This window comes from Microcaecilia unicolor, chromosome 5, assembly GCF_901765095.1.
Source record: "Microcaecilia unicolor chromosome 5, aMicUni1.1, whole genome shotgun sequence".
Lineage (NCBI taxonomy): Eukaryota > Metazoa > Chordata > Amphibia > Gymnophiona > Siphonopidae > Microcaecilia > Microcaecilia unicolor.
The window spans coordinates 333,088,336-333,108,848 of record NC_044035.1 but is presented as its reverse complement, the minus strand read 5'-3'; the positions used below and the strand labels follow the sequence as shown (position 1 = coordinate 333,108,848).

General features: G+C 40.5%; 1 protein-coding gene across 1 annotated transcript in view; it reads right to left on the bottom strand.

Moving 5' to 3' along the window:
* Positions 1-20,513, bottom strand: part of CDH8 (cadherin 8) — a 590,312-nt gene that overhangs the window by 228,615 nt on the left and 341,184 nt on the right. The window contains exon 4 of the mRNA XM_030204496.1: positions 14,821-14,988. Coding sequence (XP_030060356.1) covers positions 14,821-14,988 — 168 coding nt within the window. The remainder of the gene's footprint in view (positions 1-14,820; positions 14,989-20,513) is intronic.

Sequence of the window (20,513 nt, the reverse complement as noted above, 5' to 3'; positions counted from 1 at the left end):
TGGGTGAACTTCCAATTTCTGTATGAAATTTAATTGAATAACAAACCAATAAGCACTGATAACTGGGTGCTAATAATCAATTAATGATGCTAATTAACAATTAGAATTTGCATGTGCATGTCACTAGGCATGTTCTATAAAGATGCATGCACAAATTCTAGTGTATGGATCTGAAAAGGGGGCGTGAACATAGTCGGGCCATGGGCATTCCAATAATTTGTACACAATGCTACAGAATTCAGGTGTGGGGATTTAAACCAGGTTTCATTTGGTGTAGATCCTCATGCCTAAAAGTTAGGCGCTAGTCTATAAATGGCATCCAACTCAGTCATTTATAGACTAGTGCTTCATTCTTATTTTTGTGTGCCAATTTTTGACACCATATATATAATCTAGTCCTTAGTGCCAATAACTAGGTGCTAAAAGTCACTAAATGGCATCAATTTGGAACAGGGCACATATTTTGCTATGCACTATTGTATAACAATGTGTACCCAAATCCCATAGCGCACAACTCAAAAGGGGGGCATGGCCATGGGAGGTGCAAGGACAAAATCAGTAGCATTCCTTAATATCGAGAATGTGTGCCCAAATTGGGCACCAGGAATTACATGTAGTTTCAGCGGGCACAAGTCCTGGTCCCTAAATATGGGCAACAAAATCAGCACTCAATGTTATTCTATAATCGGTGCTCATCTTTCAGTGCCCATTATAGAATAATATTGAATGCTAATTTTTTCCAATTCCAGATTTGTGTGCGTCATTTATAGAATGTCCTGTCTTATAACGAAGACCAGTTCCACCTACATACCTCATTCAGGTGTCCTTTTACTAAGCCACAGTAAAAAGTAGCCTGAGGTAGATTGAACACATCTATTGAGCGCGTGCCCATTTTTTACTGTGTCTAGGAAAAAGGGCCTTTTTTAAGGGTCCGGAAATGGATGTGCACTAAAATTGAAACCAGTGTGCATCCATTTTCAGCCTGAGACCTTACTGCCACCCATTGATCTAGCAGTAAGATCTCACACGCTACCCATGCGGTAAGCATGCAGCGCACGCCAACTGCTGTTTATCGTCGGGTAAGTGGCCCTTCTATGGCCGTGCCCCATTTTTGGAAATGCTCTTAAAATTCACACACAGATCTCTGCAACTAAAAATGCACACATAAATTTCAATTAATGTCAATTAGTGCTGAGAATTGATTATTAGCACACAATTAGCAGTGCTAATTGGCTTGTTATTCAATTAAATTGTATGCACAAATGTGTGTGCCCAAATTTGCATGCACAATTTTAAGTACCTTTTATAGAATTTGAGGGATATTGCATACATATACAGTAGCTCACCAATTACAGAAGTTTAGGATGAGTTTTTCTAATCCTGATTTTACCTTCTATGTTTGTGGATTTGTTGTCTTCTTTTTTTTTGTAGGGACTACAGTAAAAGGGCCCCTATAATATTGAGTAGGCAAGGTTTTATTAACTTGACTGAGTCCCAAGCATGCTCGTTTGAGGAACAGAAGCTGTTGTGTGAATGGGGGAGGGAGTTAAAGAGTATTAGATACATGGGAAAGTAGTGAGTACAGCTTCGTTTAGAACTGAGGTAACAGGTGGGCATGGGAACATTTTTGGCTTGGATGTATGGACATTCATGTATATTTTGGCCAGGAAGAGCGTGATTAAATCCCAACTTCTGTGGATGGAAGTGAATGATATGTGTTGGAATGAGCTGACACTTGTCAACTACTTAATGTATTTTGATTCATTTTGGGCGGGAATAATATCTGTTATATAAAGAGGATAGGATGTCAGATAAAACACAATTTCATGATAATTCATGGTTATTTTCCTGATTCAATTTGTTGATGTGTAGCAGCATTTCAGAAAGGACATCTGACTTAGAATATGGATGTCCAAGTCAGAACGTCACAAATTGACGTCTATTTGAGAACAGGATACAGCAGGTTCTAGAATACATGTGAGATGGATGCCAAATTTTTTTTTTTTTTAATTGAATACTCAAAAGACTGCTTTGTTCTGGTTTGGAGAACCACAACAGATCTCCACTATTAATGCAACTCTGTTCTCAGGAGCAGTACTCAAATTTGAGGCTTAGTCGAGTGTGTTGGGAATAATTTTTGACTCAAAATTAACATTTGAATGATAAATCAATGAATTAGTTAAAAAGTTCACTGAGTCCTGCTAGTTTTAGAATGGTTGCACAAGCTATTTTAATACCTTAGATTACTGCAATTTGCTTTATTGTTCTTTACCCGTGAAGTTGAAAAATAAACTTCACTGTTGGAAAACACTTCAGCTAGACTAATGAGAACATATTGTGAAGCAACTCCTTTGTTAAATGAGTTGCACTGGCTCAAAGTGGATAGTCAAATTTATTTTAAACTTGACTGTTTGTCTTATAAAAGTCTTTATGGATTAAGTCCTGAGATAATAGCTCATTTTTTAGTATTGTCTGGAAACAGATTTAATTTGAGGAATAGAGAAAGGTTATTTTTGAATGTTCCTTCTATGAAAAAAATGTTAATTATAAATTAGCTTGTGAATACTGTTTGATTTTTCAACGTGTTAAAATTTGGAATAATATTCCGACTCAACTTCGGCATATTAAATTTTATTTAGAAAGGGTCTTAAAACCTACTTGTTTTTAAAGCAAAGACTGTAATAGATTTCAATGTGAATAATATATTCATATTCTGTTTGTTAGATAGCAATGATATTGAATTAGCTAGATAATTTTATTATCATTCTTTTGTGCATTTCTTCTCTTATGAGAAGTTCTTGATAATTGTAATCTGCCTTGTAGCCTTTGGAATATAAATCTGTTAATATAATTACAATACAATATATTTCAGTGTGTGTTTTGTATAAATAAACAGACAATAGTGCAAATGCCCATGTTATGAAATCAAATTAACATAAGAACATAAGAATAGCCTTTCTGGTTCAGACCAATTGTCCATTTATCCCAGTATCCTGCTTTCAACAGTGGCCAATCCAGGTCTCAAGTACCTGACAGAAACCCAAATAGTAGCAACATCTTTTGTATATAGGGATCCAGTTTTGTAGAACTGTTCTAAAACCCGATTCTGCTTGGATACCTAGGGGGTTTATTGCTCCACAGTTGGAGATATTCAAGCAGAATGTTTGGAAGGAAGTTAGTAAATGGGCTAAACAGCAACAACATGGCTATAACAACTTCCTATATAATAAAAAGCACCTCCAACATTCTGTAGGATTCGTAAGTCTGTAGTTCAGCGTTTCATTGTCTCTCACTGTCCCCGCCCTCATGTCGAGGAAACACAATGCTGCATAGTTGCCAAGCAAACAAACATGACGTCACAGGAACGAAGAACAAATCAGACAGAACGGAACTTGGAGGAGGGAAGTGGAGTGGATTGAATCTCTACAAACAATAATATACAGGGAGGTACGAACATCAGTGGAGGCAAGTGCACAGAACGGAAGGGAAAACAAACATTTAATCACTTTGTCACTCACACACATACACATACACACAGACATCACACACACACACATACAATCACTCTGTGTATCTCTCTCTTACACTGTCTGTAAAACACACTGTCACTTTCAGTCTCTCACATGGGCAACTGTATGTTGCATTCACACGAGTAAGGAGCTCTTCTGATGTGATTGTTAAACTGATTGAAGGGCCTGAACAAGGAAAATGTTTACCACATTGTAACACAGTTTACACAAAAAAATTTTGTATATAAAGAAATCTTACACATGTAAACAACAATTATATTCAGAATACAACCGTGAAAACATTAATGGCAGGGACTCATTACATTGCTAGCACCCGTTTCATTGCATTAAGAAGCGGGCCTTTTTTACTAGTATCTAATAAAATGAGAACAGCATTTTAAAATCTGAAGGAAGATTCCTCCATCATTCTTAGAAAGGCTGACAAAGGGGGTTGCTCTGGTAATTTTAAAGACCAATCACTACTACAATGAGATCATGAGACAACTGAATAATGAAACTGTGTATAAAAAGCTTGCTTTAGATCCCACTAGAAGGTTACAGAAATCTATATCTAAACTCACTAAGGCTGGTATGCAGTCAGGATATCGGACACATAAGGATTTTAGATATTTCAACCATCAACATCCAGTGATACTAGAGTACTATATACTACCTAAGATTCACAAAAGCCTAGTGAATCCACCAAGAAGACCAGTTATGTCCAACCAATTCTCTTCTTGAATCTTTGCCCTGCTTTGTAGATGAGTATCAGGGATACTTCTCACTTTCTGAATGTTTTGTCTGGTATTTAGATCACAGACAAACCATATATTATGGCAACTTTTGATGTTGCGTCACTGTGTATCTCTATTCCTCAGGATGAAGCAATGAAAGTTATACATGATGTACTTGAAGAAAGATAACAACCACATTACATTCCCACTGATTTTATATTAAACATCTCACTTTTATCAATGAAAGAAAAATGTTTTGTATATAGGGATCAGTTCTTTTTACAGCTTAAGGGGGTAGCAATGGTGGCTACTTTTGCCCCATCGGTTGCAAACCTTTATATGTTGAAGTTGGAGGAGAATTGGATATATTGTTTATCATTTGCAGAAAAGGTTGTTAAGTGGCTATCCAGCTCATTTTCGAAAGAGAAGGGCGCCCATCTTCCGACACAAATCGGGAGTTGGGTGTCCTTCTCTCAGGGGCGCCCAAATCAGCATAATCGAAAGCCGATTTTGGCCATCCTCAACTGCTTTCCGTCGCAGGGATGGCCAAAGATCAAGGGGGTGTGTCGGCAGTGTACCGAAGGTGGGACGGGGGCGTGGTTAACAGATGGGCGTCCTTGGTCGATAATGGAAAAAAGAAGGGCGTCCCTGACGAGCATTTGGCTGACTTTACTTGGTCCCTTTTTGTTCACGACCAAGCCTCAAAAATGTGCCCGAACTGACCAGATGACCATCGGAGGGAATCGGGGATGACCTCCTCTTACTCCCCCAGTGGTCACCAACCCCCTCCCACCAAAAAAAAACTAATTAAAAAACATTTTTTACAGCCTCTATGCCAGCCTCAAATGTCATACCCAGCTCCATCACAGCAGTATGCAGGTCCCTGGAACAGTCTTTAGTGGGTACTGCAGTGCACTTCAGGCAGGCGGACCCAGGCCCATCCTCCCCTACCTGTTACACTTGTGGTTGTAAATGGGAGGCCTCCAAAACCCACCTGTAACCCACTGTACCCACATCTAGGTGCCCCCCGTTACCCTTTAAGGACTATGGTAGTGTTGTACAGTTGTGGGCAGTGAGTTTTTTTGGGGGGGGGGTTGGGGGGATCAGCACCCAAGTTAAGTGAGCTATGCACCTGGGATCAATTTGTGAAGTCCACTGCAGTGCCCCCTAGAGTGCCTGGTTGATGTCCTGGCATGTGAGAGGGGACCAGTGCACTACAAATGCTGGCTTCTCCCATGACCAAGTGGCTTGGATTTGGATGGTTTTGAGATGGCCGTCCTCAGTTTCCATTATAGGCGAAAACCGAGGTGGGCCATCTCTAAGGTCGACCTAAATGTTAAGATTTGGGCGTCCATGACCGTATTATCAAAACAAAAGATGGCCGCCTATCTTGCTTTGATAATACGGGATGCCCCGCACCTTCGCCGGGGTGCCCTTAAAGATGGGCGCCCAGTTCGATTTTTGTTCTTTGGTGTGGTACCCCCAAAGAACTGACATTGTTTGTACAGTGGTTGAATATAAGTGATGAGAATATGGATTTTACATTAAAAACAGCTACAGGTAAAATACATTTTCCTGATGCAGAAATAAGGCAAGATGCATCAGGGTTCTCTGAAGATATTTAATAGAAGGACACTGTTGTCATTCGAGATGTTTATAGTTTGATGTTATCCCAGTTTCTTAGGGCCAGAAGAAATTGCTCTGAATTGAGTCACTTGAAAAAGCAAAGTGCAGTATTAATTAAAAAATTAAAACAAAGAGGTTATCCCAAAAAAGTCATGAGATATTCCTACAAGAGAGCTAGGTTGTACAATTGAGATTGTTTATTACAATCCCAAAACAAGATTATAGAGACAGACATTCAAACATGTGTTATTAAGTTTACTTCTAATTGCACTGAAACAGTCAATATAGTTAAGGAAAACTGGGATATTGTTAAACTCCACCCTGCATTTGAAGATATAGAGCTAAGGGTGGCTTTTGCACATGACAAAAATCTAAAGATTTTATGTCCAGCAAAAAACTAGGATTGGTAGTAATTACAGTAACAATGTGTATGGACATTTTAAATGCATGCAGTGTTCAGTTTGTGAAGTTATGTTGCAGATCAAAGAATTTTAGTCGCCAACATTTTTCAAATTGTAGAAATGAGTGTGTGGTTTATGCGATCATATGCCTATGTTCAAAACATTATGTGGGGATAATGATTTGCTGCTTAAAGTTGTGTTTATTTGAGCACAAATCAAATCAAAACTAGAAGACACATCTTTGGTGTAAGTGCACTAATGTTTAATCTTTTCAGATTGGTTGCCTGTTTATTGAAGGCCCCGTGAAGTCACCTTTTGGTGAAAAGGATCCCGTCAATTTATACGCAGAAGCATTCTTTATACTGCTTTGATTTTCACAACTGCAGGAGCTTTAAAGACAGATGTTGTATACTGTATTGCGGATCGCTTTTTAAATCATCTTAAGAAGATAAGTTTGTTTTTTGATAAATTTGAATGGTAAATATATAGGAGATACAGGAAGTAAATTATTTTCAAAAATAGGGAGGAAAAGACGTCATCAAGACCCAGATCACTAGTATCGGAGCTCAAACCATCTTACAGCTACCTTACAGTGTGATCTGTCAAAAAGTCATTATTGGTCTAGAAAAACCTCCCTAAAAAAGGTTAGGTAGATGTGATGAGCATCAAAACTTTTAATTACTCTTTATAACATCTACCAACCAACAAATTAAATAGAATAATAAAGAATGAAAAATAGCACTTAGCTTAGAGCGCACAGCTGAATCGCATCACAACCTGTTGATCTGTTGATATGTCCATTCTACCAGTACACTCTTCCGAAGGAACTGGATCAGCAGGCATTCCCAACAATTCTTTTACACTACAAAAAATGTGTCTCTTCACATGGGCAAAGGGCCCGACAGGGACCCGTTTCTCAAAGGCTTCTTCCGGAGACCGTGCTGACACTTTATGCTGTGAACTAAATCTGTTTCTGGCAGTAAGTTCAGATTTGGAGCGTGCCCATAATGTGTGCATGAATTATTTATTTATTTCCTCCTACGCACGCCAGTTCTGGCAGTAATTGGCACTTGGAGCGTGCCGACCGGTCACTGTGTGTATGAGCCTTTACTGCTAGATCAATGGCTGGCGTTAAGGACTCAGGCCGATTTTGGGTGTGCGCTGGTTTCATTTTTACTGCAGGCCCTTTTCCTGTCCCATTAAAAAAAAGCCCTTTCTCGTAGATGTAGTAAAAACTGGCCCGGCGTGCACCCAATACACGTACCTACACTACTGCAGGCCACTTTTTACTGCAGCTTACTCAAAGGGCTCCTTAGGCCATTTTTACTTTGGCTGTAAAATGGCCTATTTTCTAGTTTTTGTTAATGGCCATATGTTAATGTTTGCGTTCTTATATGGCTATTTCTTTTAAATGATCATGTGAGCACTTACTTTGAAGGCAGTAAGGGGTAACATGGTATACCTGCACTAAACAGTTAGCGTGTAGTGATACAGATGCAGGAACACTCACTCTCTGTCCCTATTGTGACCCCTAAAAATTCTTTACTTTCAGCAGCTGGTGTTATTTTGTCGCCATAGCCCATATTGTGATTGACTGTTTGATGGTGTTGTGTTTATATCTGTTTCTGAACAGTACAAGGGATTTACTTGTCCAATTGATGCTGAGACTCCTGAGGCAGGCGCATTGCGTTGTGAAAGGCAGGACTGCGTCAAGTCTTGATATTACATTTTTTTATGGATTTTATAGATCTCTATGGACTGTATTTTTTAAAATGTGATCTTTCATAAATATACCTTGGTTGGTACTTCTCTGGTCATTCCCCTTATTGTTCTGTTATTTCTCCTGTGTCCCACAGTACTCCATTTTTAGCTGCGTTAGACACTCATCAGTGATAATATACCTTAGTAAAAGGACCCCTTAGGAAAGCTTATACCAAACCCAACTCCATCCATTCATTTAGTGTCCCCTTTTGAGGCACAGAGCCATCTTCAAATATTACTCTTTGTTTTCCAGTATTTTGAGCCCTATTTACAAAGGTACGCTAGCGTCTTTAGTGTGCACTAACCATGTAGACGCCCATAATATTCCTATGGGCGTCTACATGGTTAGCGCACATTAAAAACACTAGTGCACCTTTATAAACAGGGTCTTTTGTTTGTTCTATAAACCAATGCAGTACCATGGTGGATTTCACACAAAAGTTTATTGTAAAGGTGGACTGTGTGTGTTAAACCGTACAAAAAATGCAGACAGTTTAATTTTGGGTTTTTTTCTGCAAATTCACAAGGACTTATTGCACTGTTTAACTGTGAAGCCCCTTTTGGAAAAAAAAAAAAGGAATCAAACTTTAGTACATCAGGATCAGAGTTTTTAGTGTATGTTCCCATTCATAAAGCGTCTTTGTCCACACAAATAGCTTTCAGGAAATGTTAGATAGTAGAAAGCAGATTGCATTAGGATACACTTGCTTCACTCAACAAAAATCAATCTTCATTTATTTATTTATTTATTTTCCATTGAGATACAATACAATTCTATTGCAGGAAAATCTCAGCTGGAGGAAGAACCATTTTAACCTGATCCAGCATGGCATAAATTGAAGCTTTAGAGGAAGAATAGATTTTTAGCTTGAGACCCTCTAATAAGTAGACATCTTTAACTCTTTCTGATAGCATTTACTTTTTTTTTCTTCATTGGTGAAAGTCTTAAAATTACTTTACAGGTAGGGGTCCTTTTAACAAGTGGCGGTAAAAGGACCCCTGCAGTGGCATCGGTGTGTGAGTTTGCTGTGCGCTTAGACCCCCTTTTGCTGCCGCCTAGTAAAAGTGAATTTCCAGGCAGGGGGGTGGAAATGGCCATGCGGTAAGTGAGTGCACTCAATATTCAGGCAATATGCAGTTATTCAAGCTGGAACCTTAAAGTAACACAAATGCAGTGGCGTTCCTAGGGGGGCTGACAACCGGGGCGGATCGCCGATGCACCCCGCCCCACGGGTGCAGCGCCCACCCCCCCCCCCCGGTGCAGCGTGACCCCCCGGTGAAAGGACACCCCCCCCCTCCGGGTGCACGCCGCTGGGGAGGGTGTCGTGCGCCGGTCAGCTTCCTTCGTTTCCATGCTCCCTCTGCCCCGGAACAGGTTACTTCCTGTTCCGGAGTAGAGGGAGCATGGAAACGAAGGAAGCTGACCTACGCGCGGCACCCCCCCCCCCCCCCAGTGGTGTGCACCCGGGGCGGACCACCCCCACCCCCCCCCCTTGGTACGCCACTGCACAAATGTAGATTCTAGATATCCAGTCAGCATTCAATTAATACTTAGAGATTCTTAACAAAGGAAATTCTTTTACAGCTTTAACTTTTCAGCTCACATCTTAGTTTTTCCCAAGAACCTCAGTGATGTTAATCGCCAACCATTTCAAAGTTTAGCGATCTATCAAACATCAAACTCTTCACTGGTTTGAGAAGCGGCTAAGTACCATCACAGTTCACGCGGTGTTCCCCTGAGGACGCAGAATGCGAAACATGCCGAGCATGTAGGGAACCAGGGAACCAGGAACATCAGCTGGAAAGGAGAAATTTAGTCCCATATTAAGGGAATACTGAACTACGATCTTGATTTTAACTTCACGAAGGATGGGGATCCCCACAGGACATTAACATTAACAGATGATAGCAGTGTGGACGCTGGAACAAGCTAAGTAGTAACATCTATTACAAATACGTTGAATGTGGGTACTATACTAAGTAAACGTTGCACGATAAAAACAGAGACATTAGGATAGGAAGGAGGTGTGCAATGATGGTCAATAAGGGGTTGAAGCAGTGAACACTGCACGCAAGTCCTATGGACAATATCCTCTTCCACTGAGCACAGCATATTAAAATATAAAAAAAATAGCAACACACAGAGCACTGGAATAGTTGGGTTTTAAATAGAAAGAGGTTTCTTGATATTAAATTTTAACTGCCAGATCCTCGAACATTCTACTAACGTTCGGAGATCCCTTTTCATCGTTTCTACTCCCTCCAAGGTATCCACTGTATTGGCTATTTTCGTGTCATCCGCAAAAAGGCACACCTTTCCTTCTAACCCTTCAGCAATTTAGTACATAGTACATAAGTACATAAGTAGTGCCATACTGGGAAAGACCAAAGGTCCATCTAGCCCAGCATCCTGTCACCGACAGTGGCCAATCCAGGTCAAGGGCACCTGGCACGCTCCCCAAACGTAAAAACATTCCAGACAAGTTATACCTAAAAATGAGGAATTTTTCCAGTCCATTTAATAGCGGTCTATGGACTTGTCCTTTAGGAATCTATCTAACCCCTTTTTAAACTCCGTCAAGCTAACCGCCCGTACCACGTTCTCCGGCAATGAATTCCAGAGTCTAATTACACGTTGGGTGAAGAAAAATTTTCTCCGATTCGTTTTAAATTTACCACACTGTAGCTTCAACTCATGCCCTCTAGTCCTAGTATTTTTGGATAGCGTGAACAGTCGCTTCACATCCACCCGATCCATTCCACTCATTATTTTATACACTTCTATCATATCTCCCCTCAGCCGTCTCTTCTCCAAGCTGAAAAGCCCTAGCCTTCTCAGCCTCTCTTCATAGGAAAGTCGTCCCATCCCCACTATCATTTTCGTCGCCCTTCGCTGTACCTTTTCCAATTCTACTATATCTTTTTTGAGATACGGAGACCAGTACTGAACACAATACTCCAGGTGCGGTCGCACCATGGAGCGATACAACGGCATTATAACATCCGCACACCTGGACTCCATACCCTTCTTAATAACACCCAACATTCTATTCGCTTTCCTAGCCGCAGCAGCACACTGAGCAGAAGGTTTCAGCGTATCATCGACGACGACACCCAGATCCCTTTCTTGATCCGTAACTCCTAACGCGGAACCTTGCAAGACGTAGCTATAATTCGGGTTCCTCTTACCCACATGCATCACTTTGCACTTGTCAACATTGAACTTCATCTGCCACTTGCACGCCCATTCTCCCAGTCTCGCAAGGTCCTCCTGTAATCGTTCACATTCCTCCTGCGACTTGACGACCCTGAATAATTTTGTGTCATCGGCGAATTTAATTACCTCACTAGTTATTCCCATCTCTAGGTCATTTATAAATACATTAAAAAGCAACGGACCCAGCACAGACCCCTGCGGGACCCCACTAACTACCCTCCTCCACTGAGAATACTGGCCACGCAATCCTACTCTCTGCTTCCTATCTTTCAACCAGTTCTTAATCCATAATAATATCCTACCTCCGATTCCATGACTCTGCAATTTCTTCAGGAGTCTTTCGTGCGGCACTTTGTCAAACGCCTTCTGAAAATCCAGATATACAATATCAACCGGCTCCCCATTGTCCACATGTTTGCTTACCCCCTCAAAAAAATGCATTAGATTGGTGAGGCAAGACTTCCCTTCACTAAATCCGTGCTGACTTTGTCTCATCAGTCCATGTTTTTGTATATGCTCTGCAATTTTATTCTTAATAATAGCCTCCACCATCTTGCCCGGCACCGACGTCAGACTCACCGGTCTATAATTTCCCGGATCTCCTCTGGAACCTTTCTTAAAAATCGGAGTAACATTGGCTACCCTCCAGTCTTCCGGTATTACACTCGATTTTAGGGACAGATTGCATATTTCTAACAGTAGCTCCGCAAGTTCATTTTTTAGTTCTATTAATACTCTGGGATGAATACCATCAGGTCCCGGTGATTTACTACTCTTCAGCTTGCTGAACTGACCCATTACATCCTCCAAGGTTACAGAGAATTTGTTTAGTTTCTCCGACTCCCCCGCTTCAAATATTCTTTCCGGCACCGGTGTCCCCCCCAAATCCTCCTCGGTGAAGACCGAAGCAAAGAATTCATTTAATTTCTCCGCTACGGCTTTGTCCTCCTTGATCGCCCCTTTAACACCATTTTCGTCCAGCGGCCCAACCGACTCTTTGGCCGGTTTCCTGCTTTTAATGTATCTAAAAAAGTTTTTACTATGTATTTTTGCTTCCAACGCTAATTTCTTCTCAAAGTCCTTTTTTGCCCTTCTTATCTCCGCTTTGCATTTGGCTTGGCATTCCTTATGATCTATCCTGTTACTTTCAGTTGGTTCTCTTCTCCAAATATATTAAACAGAATAGGCCTCAGCACCAACCCCTGAGGAACTCCACTGCTCACCTTCCTTTCCTCCCAGCGAATTCCATTTACCACCACCCTCTGCCACCTGTCGCTCAACCAGTTTCTTATCCAGTTCACCACTTTCGGTCCTAAGACAAACCCTTTCAACTTATTCACGAGTATTCTGTGGGGGACTGTATCAAAGGTTTTGCTGAAGTCCAAGTAGATTACATCTAGTGCACGTCCCTCATCTATTTCTTTGGTCACCCAGTCAAAAAAGTCAATAAGATTCATTTGGCAGGATTTTCCTTTGGTAAAGTCATGTTGTCTCGGGTCCTGTAACCCGTTGGTTTCTAGAAAGTTAACTATCCTTTCTTTCAGCAGCAACTCCATTATTTTTCCTACCACCGACGTGAAACTTACCGGTCTGTAGTTTCTCACTTCTTCCCTGTCTCCACTTTTGTGAAGAGGAACCACATCCGCTCTTCTCCAATCTCATGGAACCTCTTCTGTCTCTAAAGATCTATTAAATAAATCTTTAAGAGGTCCCACCAGGACGTCTCTGAGCTCCTTCAGTATCCTGAGATGTATCCCATCCGGCCCCATAGCTTTGTTCACCTTCAGATTCTCCAGCTGTTTATAAACTTTTTCTTCCATAAACGGCACAGTATCCACTCCATTCCCAGATATTCCCTCTGCAGCCAACTGCGGTCCTTCTCCAGGATTTTCCTCCAGGAACACTGAAGAGAAATAATTGTTTAGCACATTTGCTTTATCTTCATCACTCTCCACATAGTCATTCTCATTATCTTTCAGTCTCGCAATTCCATTCCTATCTCTTCTCCTTTCTCCAATATATCTGAAAAAAATCTTGTCACCTCTCTTTACATCTTTAGCCATTTTTTCTTCTGCTCGTGCTTTCGCTAGCTGTATTTCCCTCTTCGCTTCTTTGAGTTTAATCCGAAAATCTTTTCTGTGATCCTCTCGTTGCGTTCTTTTGTATTTCTTCAACAAAGCTTCTTTTGCTCTTATTTTTTCAGCTACTTGTTTGGAGAACCATATAGGCTTCCTGCTTCTCTTGTTTTTGTTTACTTTCCTCACAAAAAGATCATTCGCCATATTTATAGCAGCCTTTAGCTTGGACCACTGTTTTTCCACTTCTCCTACGCCTTCCCACGCCAACAGCTCCTTCTTCAGGTATTCCACCATTTTATCAAAATCAGTATGTCTGAAATCCAGTACTTTGAGTTTTGTGCGTCCGCACTCCACCTTCACCCTTATATCAAACCATACAGTGTGATGATCACTATTACATTGGTAGGCACCCACCCAGATATCGGAACCACTACCTCCATCAATGAGCACTAGATCCAGCATCAACCCTTCCCTCGTGGGTTTTGAAATGGGAAATCCCTGGGATGTTTAGCTTTCAAAATATTCTTGCTAACCTATGGGTCTTTAAGTAAGGTGGAAGATGTAAAAATGTTCAGCTAAATCTTTTCTGATCTATAATATAATAACTATTATTGTGGCCATTATCACCCTCATATTTCATAGATTGCACTGTTATTAGCAGAACACAGCCTATGCTGCACATTGATTTACATGGTAGAAAAAAATACAGTATATGGTTCCTAATAGAAAACTCATGCAGAAATTCAGTGGGCTTAAGTTAGGACCCAAAGTTTTTGCCTGAATTGGAAACTGGTTGACTGACAGATGTGTGCGCAAATCCAAAGTGTTGCCAATTAACACCAATAATTGATTGTTAGCAGCCAATTATTGGTATTAATGGGCTCGTTAGCCAATTTAGTTACATGCACATCTCACGACAGTGCATAATTTTGTGCTTGTAAATTTGCATGCTCTTTATTGAATCTGGGGTTAAACACCTAACACAGGGCCCTTTTACTATAGGGTTGCGGTGCAGCAACCTGTTGCTACAGCCTGCCCAATGCGGCCACCGGCGGTAGTTCAGCCTCCACTGCGCACTATTTATGTATACCGCAGGGGGTTACCACCGTGGTAGCATGGAGGCCCTTACTGCCTTCTCAATGGGTAGTGGTAAGTAGTCCACCCCCGCATGGCCACACGTTAAGTACAAGCTTACCGCATGGCCATGTGGTTTTTTTCCAGGCTTTTTATTTGCTGTGGTAAAAAAGGCCTTGGCACGCAGCAAAAATGGCCACTTCCGCTACTGCAAGGCCCTTTTTACCGCAGCTTGGTAAAAGGACCCCACATTTTCATAAATAGTGACTTTAGCGATTCAGAGATTCTTCCTATTTTATTTTATATATTGTTATGGAAACCTACTATTTAGTGTTATAAAGAAGTAAATAATGATAGTAAAGCCAAATGGACTAAATAATGCACTGATTATATTATTCTGTTCCATACAGCAGTACTTACTCATAGCAAACTTTGGAGGATTATCATTAACATCAGTGAGTGTAACAGTTACTGTTGTGGTCCCAGAGAGACCACCCATGTGTCCTCCCATATCCTTAGCTTGGATGACCACAAGGTACTCCTCTCTGGCTTCTCGGTCCATGTTTGACAGGGCTGTCTTTATGATAGCTAAAAAGAAAAGGAAAGACTACATTTATTTGGGGGAAGGTCTGATGTGGTAGCAAATCAACAGGAACTCAAATTATCGGTGATCATATATAGGGGAAAGGTTTAAAACACTAGTAAAGTTAATTCAAATGATACGTAATTGAGCCATCATGAACAGGGTTCTGCCACCTCTATAGAGAGACTTTGATAAACAAAAAGGCAAAGGATTCAATATTCAAAACAAGTTAACCAGGTAGGAGCGGCTGATAATAATAATAAACAGCAAACTTACTAACCATCTCTACCATGAGATCAGTATGGTTTACAATAAAACAGGCAGCAATGCAGCTCAGAATTCCATTCATCCCAGTGGTAGAATTACAATTCAGAACATTGCAGCTCGTTTAATATTCTCAGCGCATAAATATGATAGTGTCACTTCACTTCAGGTAGACCTACATTGGCTACCAATTGAGGCTAGGATTCACATTAAAGTATGTATGACAGTTTTTAAAGTCCTCCATGGATTTGCACCTGCATATTTGTCTGAGTGGGTTCACCTGAAGAAAGATATCTTCAGGACTCTGTTATTACATTTTCCAAACCCAAGTAAATTGAGATATAAATTAAATTTTTCTTCAAGCTTTGCTTATCAAGCCCCTGACATTTGGAACACAATTCCCATTCAAATTAGAAAGATAAAGAACTACTTACTTTTCAGGAAGGCATTGAAAACTTTTCTTTTTAAGAAGTATTTGATTGTTTAAATGGTTTTTGTTTCCTTTGTAACTTGTATTGTTAATTCCCAGGGACTATCTGTTTTTTCTTCAACTTGTAATCTGCATAGAACTTACTGGGTGTTTGCAGAATATAGAAATAGTTTTGGTCCTTTTACTAAACCACACTAAAAATATTCGGCACTGTTGTTACCACAAGTGTTTCCTGCATGCTGCAGCCACTATTAGGGGTCCTTTCACTAAGCGGTAGTAAGCCCAATATGGGCTTACCACTCATTGTGCAGGAAGTACCGCCGGGCTACCGTAGCAGCCCGGAAGTATTTCCCACCTTTAGCGTGCCATCATTTCCGGCGCTATAAAAAATTATTTATTTTTGTAGTACTGGAGGCATGTCAATGGGCTGAGAGTAGACGTGCCCTGTGCCAGTCAGTGTGCCCTGCACAGGGCATGCTGATTAGCGCAGGGCACACTGATTGGCACAGGGCATGTCTACTCTCCGCCCATTGACATGCCTCCCACACTAAGAAATAACAACTATTTTTTAGAACAGGTGTCCCACGACATTACTTTTTAGCATGCAATAGGCACATACTAGTGCCTTCTGCAGCTTAGTAAAAGGGACCCTTTGTATTTTACTAAAAAAAAAATTAAACAGTAATTAAATCTTAATTCTTCAACAGATATCATTGATGAAAAATTGTTACAAAAAACAAGTTTTCAATAATTTCCAAAATCTGAAATAGATTTGTTTATATCTTAAATCCATAGGTAAAGAATTCCATAGCACTGCAAATATGAAACTAAAAAGTTTCTTCCGAGTAGAGACAAGTTGAGTACAGGTGGCAGATAGAAGTTCAAATTATTTATATGGATCTACTGCTTAGCTATAAAAAACAAAACTGACTCATGGTCATTGAGCTGTCTGGGGATATTCAGTAGCACTTAATCCCTCTGATAGACATGGCACCATCTGGGTAGTGCTGGCAAGGTAGAGAGGACAGAGTTGGGTGGAGTGGTGATATTCAGCCCATGACTGTTAGATCCCATCTCAAAGATACCTCTCAATATTGGGCCTTCTCCTAAAGGTATCCCCAAAGATCAAGTTCCCTACTGAAAGTACCCGCTAACAGCATTCTTTCCTTCCCATGACTCTCTCCCCCTCTAACATAGTCCTGGGCATTCCTGAAGGTGCCCCTAGTGATCCAAAGTAGTCCAAGCAGAAATAATTTCCACTCACTCCTGTCCATGACAGCTCCAGGTTCAAAATGGGTGCCTCAAACTCTAGTGGCAGTCTCATGGTACTAGTGATAGTATTGCAAGATTATTGCTAGAGGTGGCAGTAACCAATTTGAAACCAGAGCAAGCATGGGCAGGAGCCATTGAGAATTGTTCCTACCTAGATTTCCATATAAGCCTTCAGGTAGGCCCAGGAGAGACCTAGAGAGGATGTGGGAGGGAGATATCATTGGAAAGGGGTTATTTCATACCTTTTTGTTACTAATAGTTCAGTATAACAAGTAATCCTTGTGCTTATGACAAAATGTATTGAATTATTTTATTAACTGGGTCCCAAAAAAAAAACCCTCTGGGTGGTCATTTCCAATACCTACTACCTGTAATGTGAAGAAACATTTCCTGATATTGCTACATCTTAGAGCCTCATATCATGACCCATTATCTAAAATGCTGTTCCATATGAAAGAATATATATTTGTTATTATGAATGTCATTAAGGTATTTGGGTATCTATATCATACCCCTCTGTTTCTCCTCTCCTTTAGGATATAAAAATGTAACTGATGAAGTCTCATTTGATAGATTTGTTTTTATGCTGCCCATGCATCATTTTCAAATTTCTTTTTTTTCACCATCTCCATGCCTGTTTATATCTATTTTGAGACATGTTCTCCAAAACTGGATGCAATATTCTAGGTGAGATCTCACCTTCTGCTACAGGTGATACTTTTCCCTATACAATCTATCATTCCTTTGATTCTAGCTACTGTCCTTTTTCTACTGTCTCGCTATCTTGAGATCATCAGGCATGATCACTTGACTAAGAAACTCTGAGGCATTTTTCCTTTGTACAGAAAATTAATTCTTTTATCTTTATTTAGCAATTATCCATTTAAGTCGTTTTATTGAATGAATAAGCTAAGTTGGAACACAGAAAATACTTTCAATAGACTTTCTTTGCAAGCACTCAATATTTTAATGGCTGCTCAACCTTTAGGGCACTATCTGCACAGCACTGTACATGCATATTTTATCTTTATTGAGGCAATTTCTATACAGCCTGTGGAGTTTGCAGGCCTGCAAATATATTCTGGAACAGAGAAATAGCCTAGTGGTTAGAGCACCGGGATAACAACCACGGAAGCTTAGGTCAAAATCCACTGTTAATTGTTGTGATCTTGAGCAAGACTCTTAACCTTCCATTGCCTCAGGTACAAATTTAGGGACCCTTTTACTGAGCTGCAATAATCACTAGCTCACACTTAATGCAGCAAAAAATATCTTAATACGGGATGCGCTAAAGCATTCTGCATTAGTTTTGGAATGTCAGGGGTGGATAATGAGCTAATCAGCTAGTGAGTGAACATTATCACCCCGCTAACTGGTTAGCACATCCTAATGCGGGAGCCCCTAACGCCTCCTAAATAAGAGGCAGTTATGTGCTCCCATAATAAATTTTTTAAATGGTGCACTAATGTTAACATTAGCACATGTAGGGACCACCAAGGATAACTTAGATCATATGCAACTTTGAAATAATCTTCTTCAAATGAGTATACATCAACTTTTTTTTAAATTAAGTTTTATCAGTTTTTAGCAATTGTTATCATTTTTTCTATCAGTTTTACTAAAAACAGGCGGAGAAGCCTCAACTGACTCCTTCTTGGCTACAAAGCCGATCAATTCTGGGAGTTCATGCAGACATCATTGGCTAAAAAAACCTCCCCCAAATTTATTTATATATGTATACGTACAGTCCAAATGAGCATGTAAATATTGGTGTTCAGTTTATTGACTTACCCCCATGTGACACAAAAGATTATAGAATTGAAAATGCAGATATAATAACTGCTGAATATTGGAGCATAATTGCCACTCAAAGTTGAAAATAGAGATTATTGTACTGAACTGTGATACTCAGACAGGGGTACCATAAATAGTCAGAATGCCTGCTTACAGTTTTAGATCTTCTACTGCATCAAAATGACAAAAGCCCGTGTGACAGGTTGCAATGCACCCTTGTCACTGTTGTAACTGGATATTGGAAAATAATGTGATTGAGTTACTATGGTCAGAAGCATAAGGGGTCCTATGTTGCAAACTGTTTTATCGGGTCTCATTTGCAGAGTCTGAGAGCACAATTCTCAGCTTCACAAGTCATAAACATTGAGGCCTAACTCCAAATAAATTACATCAGTACCGATTTTCCTTTTGATGATATTGCCTTTGACACACACATAGGACCAGATTTAAAGATCTGGAAAAATAGAAAGTAGAGGAAAACACTGGTTCATTGTAAATAATGGATCAGAGTTTTAGACAAGGAACACAGAGGCGAGATCTGTACCAGGAACAAATAACGAGAAAAAGAAATCTTAGACAAAGGAGTCTATAGTAATAAAACAACTTTATTATTAATAAATAGGGGTGGCCCAACCATTAGGCCACCTGCGGTGGGGACCTCAGGTGGCACTGTTTCAGGAGCGGCATCTCCCCCTTCATTCCATACACTGCCCTGCCACCGGCACCCGCCTCTTCCCTTTGCTATGGTTGCCTCTCTGATGTAACTTCCTGTTTCCTCAGAAGCAGCCGCAGTAGAGAAGAGGCTGATGCCAGCAGAAGGGCAGCATATGAGAGTTGCTGCTGACGGCTATTAAAAAAAATGTAAAAAGAAGGTAAAATTGGGGAACAGGGTGGAGGAAGGAAGGGGGAGATGCCAGAACTTGGCCTGGGGGGGGGGGGGGGGGGGGGGGGGGGAAAGCGGACGGCATCTCAGCCCTGCTTCAAGAGGCATCTTGCCTTGGATTGCCAGGGGTCAATATTCAAGTCGGCCAGTTAAATCGCTTGCTCAGAGCTATCTGCTGATATTCAGCAGCACTTAACTGATTAATGCTGCTGAATATTATCACGGACCACTAAATTCAAAGGCAGCTATTCTATGAATAGTCCACGGACAGAGTCAGTACTTATGCAGTTAAGTGCTGATACTCAGCGCTTAATCGCCTACATTTAGTGGTTAAATTGAACCCCATAAATGTCAGTCCCATCTTTATGCAGTACTGCTTATGCTGTTAAGTGTTGAATATCACACTTAACTGCAAAAGGGATAGCTGGCTGCATAAACCTTGATATTCAATGCCATGCCCCCAGACATGGTCCAGCATTGAGCATCTAGGAATAATGCCTGCGTCAGCTAAAGAAAAAGATGTTTGCCACTTCTGGCTGAATATCTACTACTCCAGTTTCAAACACTTAAAAAGAACCACTATGGGGCTCATTTTCAAAAGAGAAAAAATGTTTAATAAGTGGCTTAAAGCACCATTTGGATGTTTTTCTCACCAACACATCCAAATCGGAATTTTCAAAACCTATTTTCCAGACGTTTTTTATATGGAGTCTGCAGTGCATCCAAATCTCAAAGGGGTGTGCCAGGGGTGTGTTAAGGGCGGGATTTGGGTGTTCCTAAGACCTGGACTTTTTCAGCCCTAATGGAACAAAACAAAAATGCCCAGGACTAAAACTAAGATATTTTGAGGCAGACCTGTTTTAACAACAACTAAGCCAAAAAAAAAA